Below are 15819 nucleotides of genomic sequence, written 5' to 3' on the forward strand. Positions count from 1 at the left end.
CATTTGCACAGTGCTCTGTTAACTTCCATTTTGCTTGATTTGATTAAGTCCAACTATAATTACCATCTCTTCCCTCACAGGTCAAATACAAGATGGTCAAAGAGAAAATACAGAATGACACATTCCCCTTTTTGACCTCAGAGCCTGTCCAAATGAAACTTACTTGCTAACTAGCCAGCAGACTAGAAATAACCGCGCACTCTTCCCCAGTGGCTCACAAGATGCAGAGTTAATCGCGTTGTTAGTAGTATTTGGACGTAAGAAGCAGTAACGAGAAGGAAAGCTAATGTGGGCTGTTGTGCACAGTCTGAGGCTCTTGTATGGTGTGGCAGTTGAATCACATATAATTCAGAGCAGATCCCTTTTTCTGGAGAAAAAAAAAAGGTTTATTTTCTGATTTCTTTCAAATTAGCTCATTTTACCAGGAGTGACCCTTTTGACACTCAAAAAAGAACATTTCCTTCCCATGAAATCCCGATTTATTGGTGTTACAGCGAATGCATCATATTTACACAGTGTAGGTTTGTCATTAATGGACTTGTGCTTCTGGCTGAAGTCGTTTACTGCAAGATTTTTATTGTACCAGTAAACAACAGTACATTGCTTGATATATATCTTTTTTTATTATTGTGTTGGTTGTTGTTACGAGCAAGATCTGCTTTTTAAGTTGTTGAATGTTTCCTTCTACATGACGTACTACAAACCAAATGCATTCACAGACAAACGACAACCAATAAAACCTATTACTGACGAGAATTAAGGTCAAATAACTTTTCTTGCTCTCCTGCTCTGCTCATCCTGCTGCTCCTTCTGACTGGGATAAATGAGGAACTCAAACAACTTTCACACGTAGTCGGCCTCATATGTGGAAACACATTAAGAGTTTTGGCACTCAGTTTAGTCTAACGAGACACATTTCCATTGAGGGATTTTGGGTGCACTTTTAACCAATTTGTGCATTTTAGTTTTTAGTGAAACAGCAGAGTACACAAATGTCTCCCCAACTGGAAAAACACTCGCCTGAGTTGGTTTTGCCTTTTTCGAAGAAGACCGAGTGTACAATCGGGGAGATGGAAACTCTTCAATCAGTTAAACTCTTATATAGCAAATCCTTCTCGTGTGTAACGGAGCAGCTGTCAGCATCCGTGCTACCCCCAAACTTTGCCGATGTTTCCAGAGGCAGCAACATTTCCAACACAAGCCGGTACTAATGAACAAACATGTCCAACAGAAGAAGTCAGACAGCTCGTGATCGAAAGAACAGATCAACCTGTTGAGTTTCCGTGTTTTCGTCTTCCATGCCAGCGGTTGCAGCCATCATAATGTTGCGTTGACCTTCTTCTTCATCGTCTAACAAAAATACACACTATTCGACCTGGTTTATTCACTGCAAACCACTTAATGGAAAAGGCTGTAACTTGTATTTTGTCAACTATATCATAGTTTTCATTGTGTCCCGCTTATAACACTGACATCTTTGCCAGTTACAGGAGGTACACAGCAGCTATCAGGAGCAAGGAGTTACAAATAGCCATCAGGTTTGCTTCCTGTCAGACTAAATTGAGGGCTAAAAAATGACATGTACGAACAACGAGGTCTGTTGTCAGACAGGGCGGATGATTAATAATCCACCACATTCAGTATTGCTGCAAAAGCATAACGACAAAGGTCACTTGAATTAAACGAGTGAGTAAACCTAAATTACATTTTCTTTTTTAATCTTAGCAAAAGGTGATTCCTAAAATGTTGATGGTAATGCTGCTATTACATCTTTTAAAGATGGTGAGGGCTTCAGATTCCTATTGGATAAATAACGTACTGGGTTGGTTCATTTGAAGTGCAAAGACATAACTGTCTATAGCATATAATTCTCTGCACTAAACATTAAAACGGGTGCCAGTTCACTCAAGAACTGCACTGCTTTGCAACAGTTCCTTGCTTGAAGTTTTGGGAAGCTCTCCCCCTCACTCAGGAAATTCAGGTTTTTCTTCTACTCTCTGTTATTGCCCTCATTCACATCTTTTTCCTGTTTGTGAGCCCAACTTGGTATGTTTTTATTCCCTTTATTTCCAAGAGGAAAGAAGGAAAGCAACTTTCCCTGCTATTACCTAGTGTTTACACTTGCAGCATTCTGCGCTAAGAACTATTACATGTCTCTTTGATGGTACTCTGAAGAACATTTGTGTATTGCACTGCTAGATCAAGAAAGTACAACCGAACAAAAACATGCTGCCAGGAGATGCATGATGACTGACCTATTATGCAGATGTAAAAAGCTGCGATGATATCTGCCTCTCTAGAGAGTTTCGAGGCAAAAGGATCACCACGGAGGAGATAATGGGGGATGTATGAGCGGTGCGTCCACGTCTCATTCTCCATCAGTGCCATCACTCGGGGATGTTCTGTGAAGAGGAGGAAAAGGCTGAAGTCATTTCTTCAAATTAAAAGCACATATTTCATGGATTGCATGAGGCGCGCGCACACACACACACTCACACACACTCACACACACACACACACACACACACTCTCACACACACACACACACACACACACACACACACACACACACACACACACACACCACCTTGTGTCCTGTATGAGCTGGTGAGATCCAATAAGTAGATCTGTAAAGACATTCAGCTTTGATTGATGTTGGCAGAGATGTACGATGTAGCTGAGCTACACGTTCAATATTGAGGTTGTGCAGCAGTTTACAGTCTTTTTATCTGGACTGTGTTATGCTGAGAGGCGATTTAATATTCAGGCCATTCCAATCTCATACACGTAACATGCCATATTGCTGTCAGGATGAATTATATTTGCACATACAGTATGTACCTTTTATATTCAGTACTGAAATGAAGGATTTGCTGGTGTAGAATAATTCATGAACTCGCATGTACTTACAGATTTCACATGCATGCATGTGCAGAATCAGTAACAGATGTCAAGTGTCAGTCCAGGGAGTCAATGCTACTGGCTATACGTTCAGCAACGTCCCTGATCTCAATTTTAGCTTTGGCTCGGCAGTGCAGGCTTTAGGCAATAGAGCAGGAATCCCACCAAAGGTATTTCAGGAAGACAGGTGACAGTAAGAACAGCTCGAGTGCACGAGTTCAGTCTGTGACAAGGCAACCATGGGTGGCCTGACTCAGCACCACTAGAGACTATGTAGGAGCATCTTTGAGCAGGACACTGAACCCCTAATAGCTCCAGAAGCCTTCAGCATCAGTGTACGATGTGTGAGGAATATGTTTGCCACATTGGGACAAATAAACTTGTCAGCCAAATTTGAAGGAATTCCCCCTGAGATGTGATCTTCACAAGGCATCGCCCCATCAGCCAATAATGTGTGGGTTAATGTGTTTTAAAAGCACTTTGTGGTGGGACAACGATATTAATAAAGTCCAGATTAACATTTCTTTAAACCTTTGGTCATTTCTGTAGACATGTCAGAGGCTTGCTGACTAACTGACCGGCTCCCATTGCTGAAACAGGCATGCGCAAGTGAAGCAGCAAAGATATTCACGCTACGGAGCTGAAGGTGGTGATAGCAAGCTGGATGCTGGCTTCACTGATGTCCTGTTGAGTCTATGGAAGATCTCGCACTAGATTTCGGGGTGATTTGGCAACGGGGGTCTGGAAAAACATGAGCCTAGGAAGACTAGAGGGAACCGACATGATGCGAATAATCTCAGCGATGGGAATATGTGTGAAAATATTATGGTCCAGTTTAAGCTAAGGCATTGATAATGTATGGCTCAGGGGCAGGAAAAAAGGCACACCCAACCAAACTAATAAAGTATTGAGCTAAAAAAAGAGAGTGTGATTCAGGAGGTGTCTGTCACTACACTGGCACTACAATCTCACTGACTAGAGTGACCCAACCACACCTAAGAAACACAAATACACAGGGGAAACTCAGGGACATCGCAAAGCACAAAACTAGAGACCATGATGAACGTGAACTAAACGTCCAAAATAGAAATAATTCACACAGTCCAGACAGGACCATGACAAAAGTATTTCAATGGGCACTTCTTAAGGGGTGTTCGCACCAAACGCAATGCGAATTTATAGAGAGGCGAATAGACACAAATTTGCGTGTATACTCGCCGGGCGGCGTGAATTACGCGAATACGTGAATTTCGCATGTTGGTGTCAACGCGCAAGCTGAAAACATTCAACTTGTGCGACCAATTCGTGCGCTGTTGTGTCGAGAGAGCCTATCAGCGTTGACAGTCCCCTGGTGTCAGTGACGTCACTGACGTCAACGGTCCTGGCGTCTGTAGTTGGTGTCCATCCGTCACCCAGCTGTTCAAGCAGCAATGAGAGACGCAAATCCAGCAAAGCCGGGTCTGCACTTGGAATTGAGGTAATGTGTCAATTTTCTGTGTGACTGACAGGCTGAGAATGTTGTAGGATAACAAACACTCATTGAAGACTTTCCCTCCTTGAGAAGTCTTTATTTTTTCTTCAATCAAGTACCGACAAGGACTCATTTTTGCTTGAGTATTACTCAGCGTCGTCAAACCCACAGTGCTCCAACCTGCTTGTTTCAGCTGAGTATCTGGCTCATCCCTGGCATCTGTTCTTGTGGCAAGAAGAGCAAGGACTGCAATTACCTGTGAATAACATTCCATCTTTCTCTCAAAGTAACTGTCCCAACAGTGGGAGAGCCTTGAAAAGGAACAATTTTCTTTTCAGCACAAAGTCTATACACACAATGCAGTGAGTCTATCACTGCACAATCTTTCCTTCTCAGACCATCAAATATGGTGGTCTTAGAAACCCAACAAGACAGACTTCTATGGATCTGGTTACGTCATCTTGAGTAAGCCATCTGCTCGAGAATAAAAGCTGACGTGAACTGACTCGTGATAAAACCTTTTCTTACTGCACATTCCCACTGTGTGCAACCCACTTTTAAATAGCTGATCGATCTCTTTCCAATTGTGAGGAATTAAGTCTGCTTTGTTGTTGTTGTTGTTGTTGTTGTTGTTGTTGTTGTTTGTGTGGTGCACCACTTTCACTGTCTTCAGAGTAAAGAAAGAAGAACACAGCACGAAAAGCAGTGATGGTGTTTCTGTGGTTTGTGACATCACAACTGCAGCAGTTAAAAACCCAAAGTCTTGCGCCCATCATCAAGTGAGCCCTATAAGATACAGGTGCTGGTCATATAATTAGAATATGGCACTGAATACTGAATGCTGAATTTGGGATTTTTATTAGTTGTCAGTTATAATCATCAAAATTAAAAGAAATAAACACTTGATATATATCAGTCTGTAAGGAATGAATATATACATTACTCCATCTCTCTCCTCCAACCGCCGCCTGCAACGCCCCCCCACCCCCCCTTTCTTATCCCATCCAGTCATCCAGTCCCCCATCAAGCTGTCTTGCTCTCCCTGCCTCCCCTACCAGAAGCTTCCTTCTTCAACTGTTATTAACATTTCCGTGTTTCCCACATTTTGTATTGTAAACTGTTTTCTTCTCTGTAACAACATCTACTGCACGTCTGTCCGTCCTGGGTGAGGGATCCTCCTCTGTTGCTCACCCTGAGGTTTCTCAGATTTTTCCCTGTTAAAAGGGTTTTCTATGGAGTTTTTCCTCAGTCGATGTGAGGGTCTAAGGGCAGAGGATGTTGTTATGATGCCATGAAGCCTGGAGACAAACTGTTTGTGAAAACGGGCTCTACAAATAAAACTGCCTTGCCTTGCCTTGTCGCAATTGTACATTTTTACCAGTTCATGCAGCACTATTTTGGAGTCTGAGGCAGAGCACACAGTCAAGGGTTCATACTGAGCAAGGCGAGGGTGCTGTTCGTGGTCCGGAGGAGGTGACAGGATTCTTACGATCCACAACACCTCATGTTCTTATCAGATTACATTCAAACCACACTGATCACCCCACCATCATGACGCTTTGCTTGTTTTCACAGCACCACACAATGCTGGCAGAATGCCGCACCAGCACGTGATTTTATTAGCATTCCATCGTTCCAAAACAGAGGCAAGACATGAATACAGCGTCTGCAACTCGTACAGCAACTAGAAATAAACCGTTCCTGCTCCTCAGTCCACTTTCAACACAGACACGACAACGGCAAAGAGTCACAACAGTGACAAGAGGAGATGAGACCAACCTGAATGATAAGGGATGGAGGAGAGAGACAGGACAGGGAGGAGAGAAAGGAGAGTTGTCTCCAGTTGATGGAGCCTCGTGAGAGAACTGTTGGGTCTCTTTAAATTCAGTTTTAAGATTTAATTATCTACATTATTTTATTATATTATTAACTATCTTGTAATTTGGCACCATATAATTGAGATGTGACTTGACAGCTCCAGGTAAAGATAAAACATGTAATGCTGATTGACTTGTAGAAAGAGAGTTACATTTTAGCGCAAGCTAAGTATGTAAGCTTTCCTTGTTTTGGGAAATCCTGGTGGACATCCCGGCTGTCTGGGACTACGCTGGCCTCTGTCAGTGAGGTACGAGGTGCAAGATTGTTCAGCTGAGAAACAAATTGTACCTTTGAAAGAGATAAACAACAACTTCAACAAAATTAAGAGTCATTTTCAAAATTAGTTTGACTCTGTATTTTAGGACGTTTAATAGTTTGGATCTTTTGTAGTCAGGTGGGTTGAAACCCACTAATTCAGTAGTCAACTTTATGACCTAAATCTTCTTTATTTTGTTACTTGAATGATTTCTCGTGCTGGTAAGCATTCAAAAACATGAAACTGACTTGAAAATCCGGATTATTCCCAATCGATGCAGAAATGAAAACACTAGTATTTAGAAGTGTTTATATACAATTGGCAATATTTAAAGATCTTTTTGAATTTTCTGTTCAAACCCTCAGTTTGTTTGTTTGTTTTTTTTGTGAATTGAAGATGTGCTTAATCCCCTGCAGCTCCTTCATTCTGTTCATCAATGAGCTCCACAGTACCCTCCCTGACCACACACGATGGGAAGACAGCACACAACCACCCTTGAAGCAAATACTGGACTGTATTCAACAGCCAATCTTCAGGAAAATGAAACGCCACCCAATCTTTACAATCCCAAATGTGCCTGTGGGTTTTCATCTAATTTAACTGCACACAGCTTTTACACTGCCTCATGGTGCGACGTTATCAGACACAAGAGCAGCCTGGCAAGGGTTTTCTTCTATTCCCAGTACGTTCTGCTTGGTAGAGCTGCTCAACACAATCAGAGTTGTGAGTAAATCAGAAACACATTTATTCCATTCCGTCCCCATTTGAGAACAGGAAGGTCACCCCAAGACCCTGACTGACTGCCCTGCTTATCCTACAAACAATCGTATAGATTGTGGACCTGAAATGTCATGGACAAGGACAGTACGATCCCGCTAATAGACAAATACAAGTGTCTCTCCTGTCACTTTTACACTGATCAAAAATAGGAATGCAGCATTTCTGATTTCACTCCACTTTTCATCTGTACAAGTAAGCACAAACAAACAGTCTCTTTCTATAAGATGTTGTCCACAAAAGCATGAAAATATTTGTCAGAGAGATCGTAACTTCCATCCATCTGACAGGTGTGGCGCATCCGCGTGCTAGTTGAAGAGCAGAACCATACGAGACGGGTCACAATAAAAAGACCTTCTGAAATGTGCACTTTTAACTCATAACACTACCTTTGTTAGCCAGGGAAATGTGGCCATTAAATATTCACAAGTTTGTTCCATCGCCAACCTTTTCTATTTTCCTTTTTCTGTTCCAGTCGGCAGCCAACGTCATCCAGAATCCCAATAACTGTCAACTAAATCATGCACTTAAACATGTCGTAAAATATGATTAATGAGACTCTTCTGTGTGATTTGTTTAGTATTTCTTACTCTATAGACCACTTGTTTGTTAAAGTCTGTACATGCAGATACAATAAGGCACTATGGGAGAGCTTGAGCTGACTGACAGTTTGTAAAAAGAGGTTTTTGGACGTTGTTTTTAGCCTTCAGTTACCATTATCTTTAAGCTAAATATACATGATTTGCTCTTTCTGCATTCTGGATCCACAAATACAGAATGAAGGAGGGGAAAAAACATCTTTGTGAGCTCAAAACACCTCGATGGGAGTACCCGGCAGGCAGGTACTTCAGTTTGGCGTAAAATATTACTTTTAGCAATCTTTTCACGCTAACACAAGATGATAAAAAGTATTAGTAGGATGTTTCATTATCCGAAATCAGTGACTCGTCTATAAAATCAAAGTGCTGCCACAGTTACATTCCTTCAAGGAGTATGCAGCTTTCTGAAAATGATGTACTACTCAAATGTTGAAGCACATTCACAGGTCGCATACTGAACAAGGGTACACGTATTGAATGCGTAGTCCATTGCGCACAAATTTGACTGTAATGTGAAAATGTAATATTTTTTATCGTATAATAAGCTTAAAAGCAGAAATATATACTGTACCATTACACTATACAGTTCTAGAGTTTCAAACTGAATACGCCACCAGAAATAATCAACATTTGAAAAACAGTATGAGCAAACTGTAATTTATGACATACTGTTTTTAAGGTTCATTATCTCACAAGTCTGTGATTGGTTTCAGTGGGGACTCAGAGTTCAAAATGTCTTAATGCCCACAAAGAATCTGAGAAAAATAAGTCTTTCCTGCTTGCTCAGATGTTAAATTGCCTTTTCAAAGAGAGTCTGTTTGGGACCAACGGTCAATAGTCTTAACTCTAGTATCTGGGCTCCAATCCAGCAGGGCAGCATCTAACATCTAGTAGCAGGAGTGTTAAGACACACACACACACACACACACACACACACACACACACACACACACACACACACACACATACACACACACACACACACACAACTCTGCTTACATCGAGCATGCATGTACAACTAACTAGCAGTCTGCGTTGGACCGAATGCAGCACAGTGTATAAATCTTCTCGTCTGCTTCTGGCAAAAGCCAATAAGCATATTTCCTAAAAACACCGCGATTGTTTCTTTGCAGATACATACGTTGTAGGAAGTGATTATTAAACAGGGAGAATGTAAAACAGACAGGTGATGTTGAATAAGTTATAGATTTGGCAGGTGAGATCAACAACAACACAAGAGACAAATACAACGTACGGAAATTAGAGACTTACACAAAAGCAGTTGCATGTAAACATGATAGAAATGTGTGACGCCTACACAACTACAGCAACAACGCTCCAAGCCCTGCCTTGCCTGCAGGAGTGAAGACACCCACCATCCACTCAGCTTCTCTCTGTCTCCCTCTATCTCTCTCTCTCGCAGTCACATTCACAAACAACTGACCGGACTGGGATGAGGGTCTCAGCGTCACGTGCGCGCGTGATTCAGCCACACAGAACTGTATTCACAAGCGGAAAATCAGAGCATTTCTGCTGCGCATGTGGCGACGCTGGCCAAGTTATCCTGGACCGCACATGAGCGGGCAACTCTCTGAGTTTGAGCTGGCTGAGGGGAGGAACCTCCAGTCATCCGCTTCTTTCTCAATGGGCGCTCATGATGACTTGATCTTTTTATGGCTGTCACCACTTACAGCACCTGAAAGAGGAGCATCTGCTGATGCTAATACCAATGCAATGCCTCACTCTCAACTCACTAACCAGTTAAAAGCACATTTGTACAGATGACGAGCTACCTATAAAAACATCATGCTCCAGCTTTGAAACAAATATAACTCGTCTAAAGGAAGAAGTCCACTCCTCACAATACGACTAACTTTTGCAGTGCAGCTATGTCTTTTCAAAACTCCTTCACACAAGAAACTTTCAGTCGCATTTTTGATTGGTGGGCAACACTTGAGTATTTAGAATAACAGGGATTATCGCTCAAGGAAGCAAAGTTGCATTGTAAATCCAAAGCCGACTGACGTAAATTCCCGCCTGACACATCTTTCTTTACGCCATGTTGCGGCGCCGTACTGACTTCAACTGTACGGCCTTGTGCAGCAGGATTTGGTTGTGTTTCATGAACAGTGTTTTTCAGAGATTGACGTTACTTGGAAGAACTAAAATACCAGACGATTGAGGCCAGTTGAGGGGATCTGTTTCTGTGTATTTGTTCAGGTCCACAGTGGGTGAGCAGGACCTCGCTGCAGACAAGATGGCGGACCTCCAATTGACAAGCGTGACCGCCATGGCGGCAGTTTGTCTTCTTGTTGCTGTTTTTTTTTTTTCTGTTTTTCTGTTGTGCAAAAAGTTGTGTGTGTGTGTGTGTGTGTGTGCACGTGTGTGTGTGTGCACGTGTGTGTGTGCGTGTGAGGGGGGGTGCTTGGATTTGGGTTTTTTTTAGAAGAGGTGTGATTCCATGAGGCCCTACAAGAAGTCAATGCCAAAGGTTGACTGGAGATTTGGAAATATGATGATGTGGTCATGTGCTGTCATAAGATGTTTGTTCAACATACTACAGCATGACTGCAGCAGAGGCCAACAAAACCGGACAGTCAACCACAGTATAAATACTATCAAAATAAATAATATCAAGTTTTTGCACTTAAATAAAGTCCTGATTGCTACTGAATCTTAAAACATCTTTTTAATGCTGGTCACATTTAACAATCATAATAAACTAAAATAAATAACAAAAGGTCAGAGCTCCACAAAAACTCATCTGAAAAATCAAAGAATCCCATTCCCCTCCGCTACTACAGTCTTGCGGTTTTCGCCCTCGGCCTATCCTGTTAGGTGTGACGTAGCGTTAGCATGTGATAGGCGGGAGGGCTTTGAGGTGCAGGATCCAGGTGTTGAGGAAGAAAACTGATCTCAGACCTGCTGTACTCAAGTGTTGACCAAACAAACTTGTTTTTAAATTCTACTAAAATATGACAAGTATCAAGGCCACATTGCAGATACTTTTCTTTTTTGAGACTTTTAAGATAAAATCGTACTTTTATGAGAATAATGTTGGAATATTACGAGAACAAAGTTGTGACTCATGATGAGTAAAATAGGCTTTGACTAAAGTCATAATTTTACATGAAAAATATTTTACTATTACAAGAGAGAAGTTGTAATTGTATGATAAAAATGACTATATTACAGTAGGACAGAAGGACCAGCAGCCACACGGTCTCCTTTCCAGAACAGTCGCAGTTTCTTCTTGCAAAATTCTGTAATATTGTGACTTTGTCCTCAAAATCTCTAACTTTTTTCTTCTTGTTTTCCTAATAGTCCAGTGTACTGAAGTCACTGTCTTATTTCCATCCCTGTCTTTCTCTCTACTTGTCTTTCTCCTTTCATTGTGTTCACATCCTGTCTTCCTCTCAACCTCCTTTCCCTGTCTCAGTGTCTCTGTCCCTCTTTTCTTTCTTTTGATCTCTTTCCCTCATCTGTCCTTGTCTCTTCCCTTGTTTTCCAGCTCGCTTCCCCCTGCGACTGTTTTTCCTCGCCTCTGTTGCAGGATGTGCTTGCTGATGGAGGATTGTTGGGTGTAGATTCATTGAAGGAGTGTGGTGCTGGACCTGCTCTACTAGTAAAGAGTTATGAGAGAACTTTTGTTGGGATTTGGCGCCACACAAATGAAACTGCATCTACCAAAGCAACCTTTGGCTTGGCTGGAGTTAAAGTGTACAGCTTGCAGGTTTAAGATGAATAACTCTTCTGTTGTGATTTTACACAAGATCGGAGTTCATGCAGCTTCAGGGTTCGCTTTCAAAGCTGCTGACGAGCTCAACTGCAAATTTCAAGCTTTAAGAACGAAGTTGAGTTGAAGCGAGATTAAGAAGGGACCGAGATCTGAAGATCTGTCCTGTCATGAAAAGTTTTCAGATAAAGATTGCAGGGAATGACTGGGATGAAAATTGGACAAGATTTTTACGTCACTTGTGCTTGATTTCTACTTGCTGGTACCTGGAACAGGATTTGATATAACTGAGGAATGGTTCTGACCCACTTTGATGGATCAACTCAACAGAGTTTTATGTTTTCACCAGATCAATACTTCATCATGACCTTGGAGAGGTTCTACCCTCTGTACTTGTGAGCCAGATAGAGACTAACTAACCCCCCTTCTGTTGTTGTTACTCCGGGATTTCATTGGAAGTTCAGGAAATAAGGATCATTCTCAAAACAATAAACGATGAGGTAACCGCCATCCAGTGATCGTTTAATTGGGCGATGGAAAGGAAAGGTCACACGTCAACTATTAAACCAGATTCAAGCTCATGGAGAATTTGCAGAACGTCCGTCTGTCGGCGATGCTTTAACCTTTGAGATGACTAAATGTTGACTTTGTTTTGTCCCACCAGACACTAGTGTGAATTGGGGTTGTAAATGAGGTTTCAGTTTGCCTGCTCAAGAATGAGAGGGAGAAAAACCTTCCAGCTTTTGGACGACAGCAGACGTACTGTTTCTGCTCATGAACAACGTCTACGTTTCCTTACATTTCTATTCATGCACGTACAAAAAAATAATCACCGAATAAATGATTTGATGGTATAATATGAAACTTCACACTGGCAGTAGAGGTACACGGATAAATCAGTCGCATTTTGATAGAATGGGTGGATGTCCGCGCGATTCAAAACCTGAACAAAGAAAGCCTGCGGACTCTTGAGTCTGCAGGCTGCCTCATCAGTGTGGCTGCTGTGAAACAACCTCAGTTCTCCCCCTTGTGTCCATTTCACCATTCTGCATTCTGCAGGTGTGAGGGATTATAGCAGAGTGCAGCTATTTTAGGAAGCGGAAATAATGCACGTTTTATTTTCTAATACTTTTCTGTTCAATGAAAAAAATGCATTAGTGTGTCAAAATGACGATTGTAATAATGCTACTGTACATGCTAGCATTTACTTTTCTTAAGTTTACAAATTAGGCTGCACGGTGGAGCAGTGGTCAGCACTGTCGCCTCACAGCAAGAAGTTTCTGGATTTGAGTCCTGGCTCGGGCACAGGATCTTTCTGTGTGGAGTCTGCATGTTCTCCCTGTGCCTGCGTGGGTTCTCTCTGGTACTCCAGCTTCCTCTCACAGTCCAAAGGGGACGAGGCTGATTGATACTCTAAATTGACCGTAGGTGTGACTGTGAGTGTGAATGGTTGTCTGTCTCTATGTGTTGGCCCTGCGATGGACTGGTGACCCGTCCAGGGTGAACCGTGCCTCTCGCCCGTAGCTGCTGGGATAGCTCCACCCCACCCCCCCCCCCCAACATGAATAAGTGGAAGAAAATGATGGATGGATGGATAGTTAACAAATTTTATAGTTTAGTTATCAACCATGAATTAATAAGTGATTGGCAATTTAGTGATTGGCAATTTTTTTTTGCATGTGCTCTTATTACAAATAAATACTTGATATCAGCATCACATATCAGGCATCCAAACACTGGCAACAGTTGACCACGAACTCACAATGAATGAGTGAATGAATGATGAAGCAAAGTTGTGATCGCCAAACCCTTTCTGATGACCTCAGAATGAGTCAGAAAACAGTTTTTCCCACCTCTTGACTTTAATTTGAGTGCTTGAGCGACGATGCCTCAAGTGCACTGCCCATTCCAACATAACACCTTAGGGGCAGAATTTACATATAAATAACCTCGGCTTTTCAACTGCATCATCTACATTTGAGGACTGAGACAAGCCAAAATTAAAATAAAAAACCGACGCCGGCCAAAACGGGGCATTTCAAGGTCTTTCAAGAGGAGTCGCCAGACTCCCAGGACGCCATGTTAATTACTTGGACATTTATTGTATTGATGTCCATCAGTACACTTCCTAAAGTCGTATCTCAGACTTTATGCTCTAAATGTTTCTGTTGAGTTTTATCTCCTTGGACAGAAGGGTGTGATTCAGTAATGAACTGGGCAGAGGAGGATAACCTCCCATTCTCACGTCGATGGACAGTAAGGAGGAGGTTGCTTCAATGTGAGCAGTCTTGGAAAAGACCAGTTCACTCTACTCCCAGTTTACTTTTTATTTCATGACATAGGAATACTGCAGTCGGTTAATGTTCAGCTGTGGCATTTGTTTTGTTGGATTCACCCTGTTTGTCTTGCTGTGGTCTCGAAGTCCCTCATTAATGCACTCACACATGTCAGTCCAGGTAATGAGCTTGGAAGTATACCTGATTCACTTGAGTTTCTAAAAGTACACTGTGATACTTCTTCAAGTGTAAAAGGAGTCAACTTTGAACTTTCAAGGTTTATTGGTTCTACAACTCCACAGTTTTCTACACCTCCTAGTGGACAAAGTACATCTTCATGGTGTAATAAATTCATTCTAAGCTTTAGCTTTGTTTTTTAGTAAGTGGTGAATGTGCAATATTGAGATGAATGACGTGAAGTACTGATACCGTACCTTCCGACGCAAGGCAGAAATATCCAAATGTTCTTAAAAGATGTTTAAATCAAATGGTGTAGTACAAGTAAGTATAAATCACCTAAGTATAATTTGTGAAGTACAGCGCTCATAAGTTTCTTAATAACTGAATGTATGTGTTGTATTAGTAGTTTTGTAAAGGTTTGACAGTTTAATACTTAAGGATATTTGTTTTATTTTACAAAATTGCTGATGAACATTATTTTAGATGTGATGATTTGATTAATAAATAGATTGAAGAGGACTTTTATTTTGAATCCCAGCGATTCCTAATACTAGTACTTACTGCACAACTGTACAAACCACAGTAAAACTCCAGTTGATTGAAGCTGAATTTCTAAACTAGCTTTTCGACGACCATTTTACAAATTATATTGCGAATAACGTCCAGCCCATTGAATAAATGAAGTCTGAAACATTTTCTTTTGGGTGTTTGATAAAATGCTCTGTCCTGTCTGTTGTCACCTTGATTAAAATCAACCTGACAGAGGGGTTGACATTTCTGCTCTGTAGCTGATAATAATTCTCTTTATTTATAAGGTCAGGCAATAAAGGAAAAGGAAATGTGTTCGTTTTGCAGTTGATGTCATTATTTTTACAGGCGGAGGTTTTCAAGAGCCAAAGACAAAATGAGAGGCAACATTAAAACGACTCAAAGGTTATAAAGTATTTCCCAGCAACACATGCCGAGTGTTTCCGGTGCTGAATTGTGTCATTGTGACATCTCAAGTTGTGTGTCTATTTATACAAAACGTCAAACCCGAGAAAAAAGCATCCAGTGGTTTTGAAGAATATCATATTACCATCTTCTCTACTACAACTTCAGTAATACTAGTTATTGTTTGACGAGAAGAAACTTTCTCATGCAAAAGAAAAAAAAATAGTTGTATGTCTTTGCCTGACTTTAAGGGACTTTCAGTGCGCACATTCACAGTATTAAAGATGTGTGTGTGTGTGTGTGTGTGTGTGTGTGTTTGTGTCTGTCTGTTTGTTTTTATACAGAGATGCGCTGGGAGAAAAAGATTGAAGGGGTTCGCTCACCTTGTGATCATCGGTCATCAGTCATTCCGGGCGAGAGTTAAGTCCCCACAAATAAACTGTTCCACTGGGAGAAAGAAACTGGAAGAAAACAAGCAGCGATGGTCCCGATGGCTAACAGGAGGAGGTTAAAAATATTCCCGTGATGCAGCTGCAGCGATCGATCTCTCTCTCTCTCTCTCTCTCTCTCTCTCTCTCTCTCTCTCTCTCTCTCTCTCTCTCTCTCCCCGACGCCTATCCGCTGCATCAACTCCACTTCATCTGCCTGTAGCGGTCCCAGCGCTATATAGTCAGTCACCCAACACACCACTCACTTCCACTTTCAAAGTAAAAAAACAAGCCCACCAAAAACGCAAACGCTTGGAAGCTGCATTCTACCCAATGTGCAACAGGGGGCGACTTCAGTGGTTGCATCAAGAACACTGACTTCAT

The 15819-nt window shown here is 41.7% G+C and overlaps 1 protein-coding gene across 1 annotated transcript in view; it reads right to left on the reverse strand.

Moving 5' to 3' along the window:
- opn5 (opsin 5) overlaps positions 1–15549 on the reverse strand; it is a 57773-nt gene extending 42224 nt beyond the window's left edge. Inside the window, exons 1-2 of the mRNA XM_086190238.1 lie at positions 15391–15549; positions 2256–2402 (exon numbers count right to left, since the gene is read on the reverse strand). Coding sequence (XP_086046364.1) covers positions 2256–2388 — 133 coding nt within the window. The 5' untranslated portion in view covers positions 2389–2402; positions 15391–15549. The remainder of the gene's footprint in view (positions 1–2255; positions 2403–15390) is intronic.
- Between the last annotated feature and the right edge of the window lie 270 nt (positions 15550–15819).

The sequence above is a fragment of the Aulostomus chinensis genome, chromosome 20, assembly GCF_037954235.1.
Source record: "Aulostomus chinensis isolate RoL2024-O1b breed Wild chromosome 20, RoL_Achi_v1.0, whole genome shotgun sequence".
In the NCBI taxonomy this organism is placed as follows: Eukaryota; Metazoa; Chordata; class Actinopteri; order Syngnathiformes; family Aulostomidae; genus Aulostomus; species Aulostomus chinensis.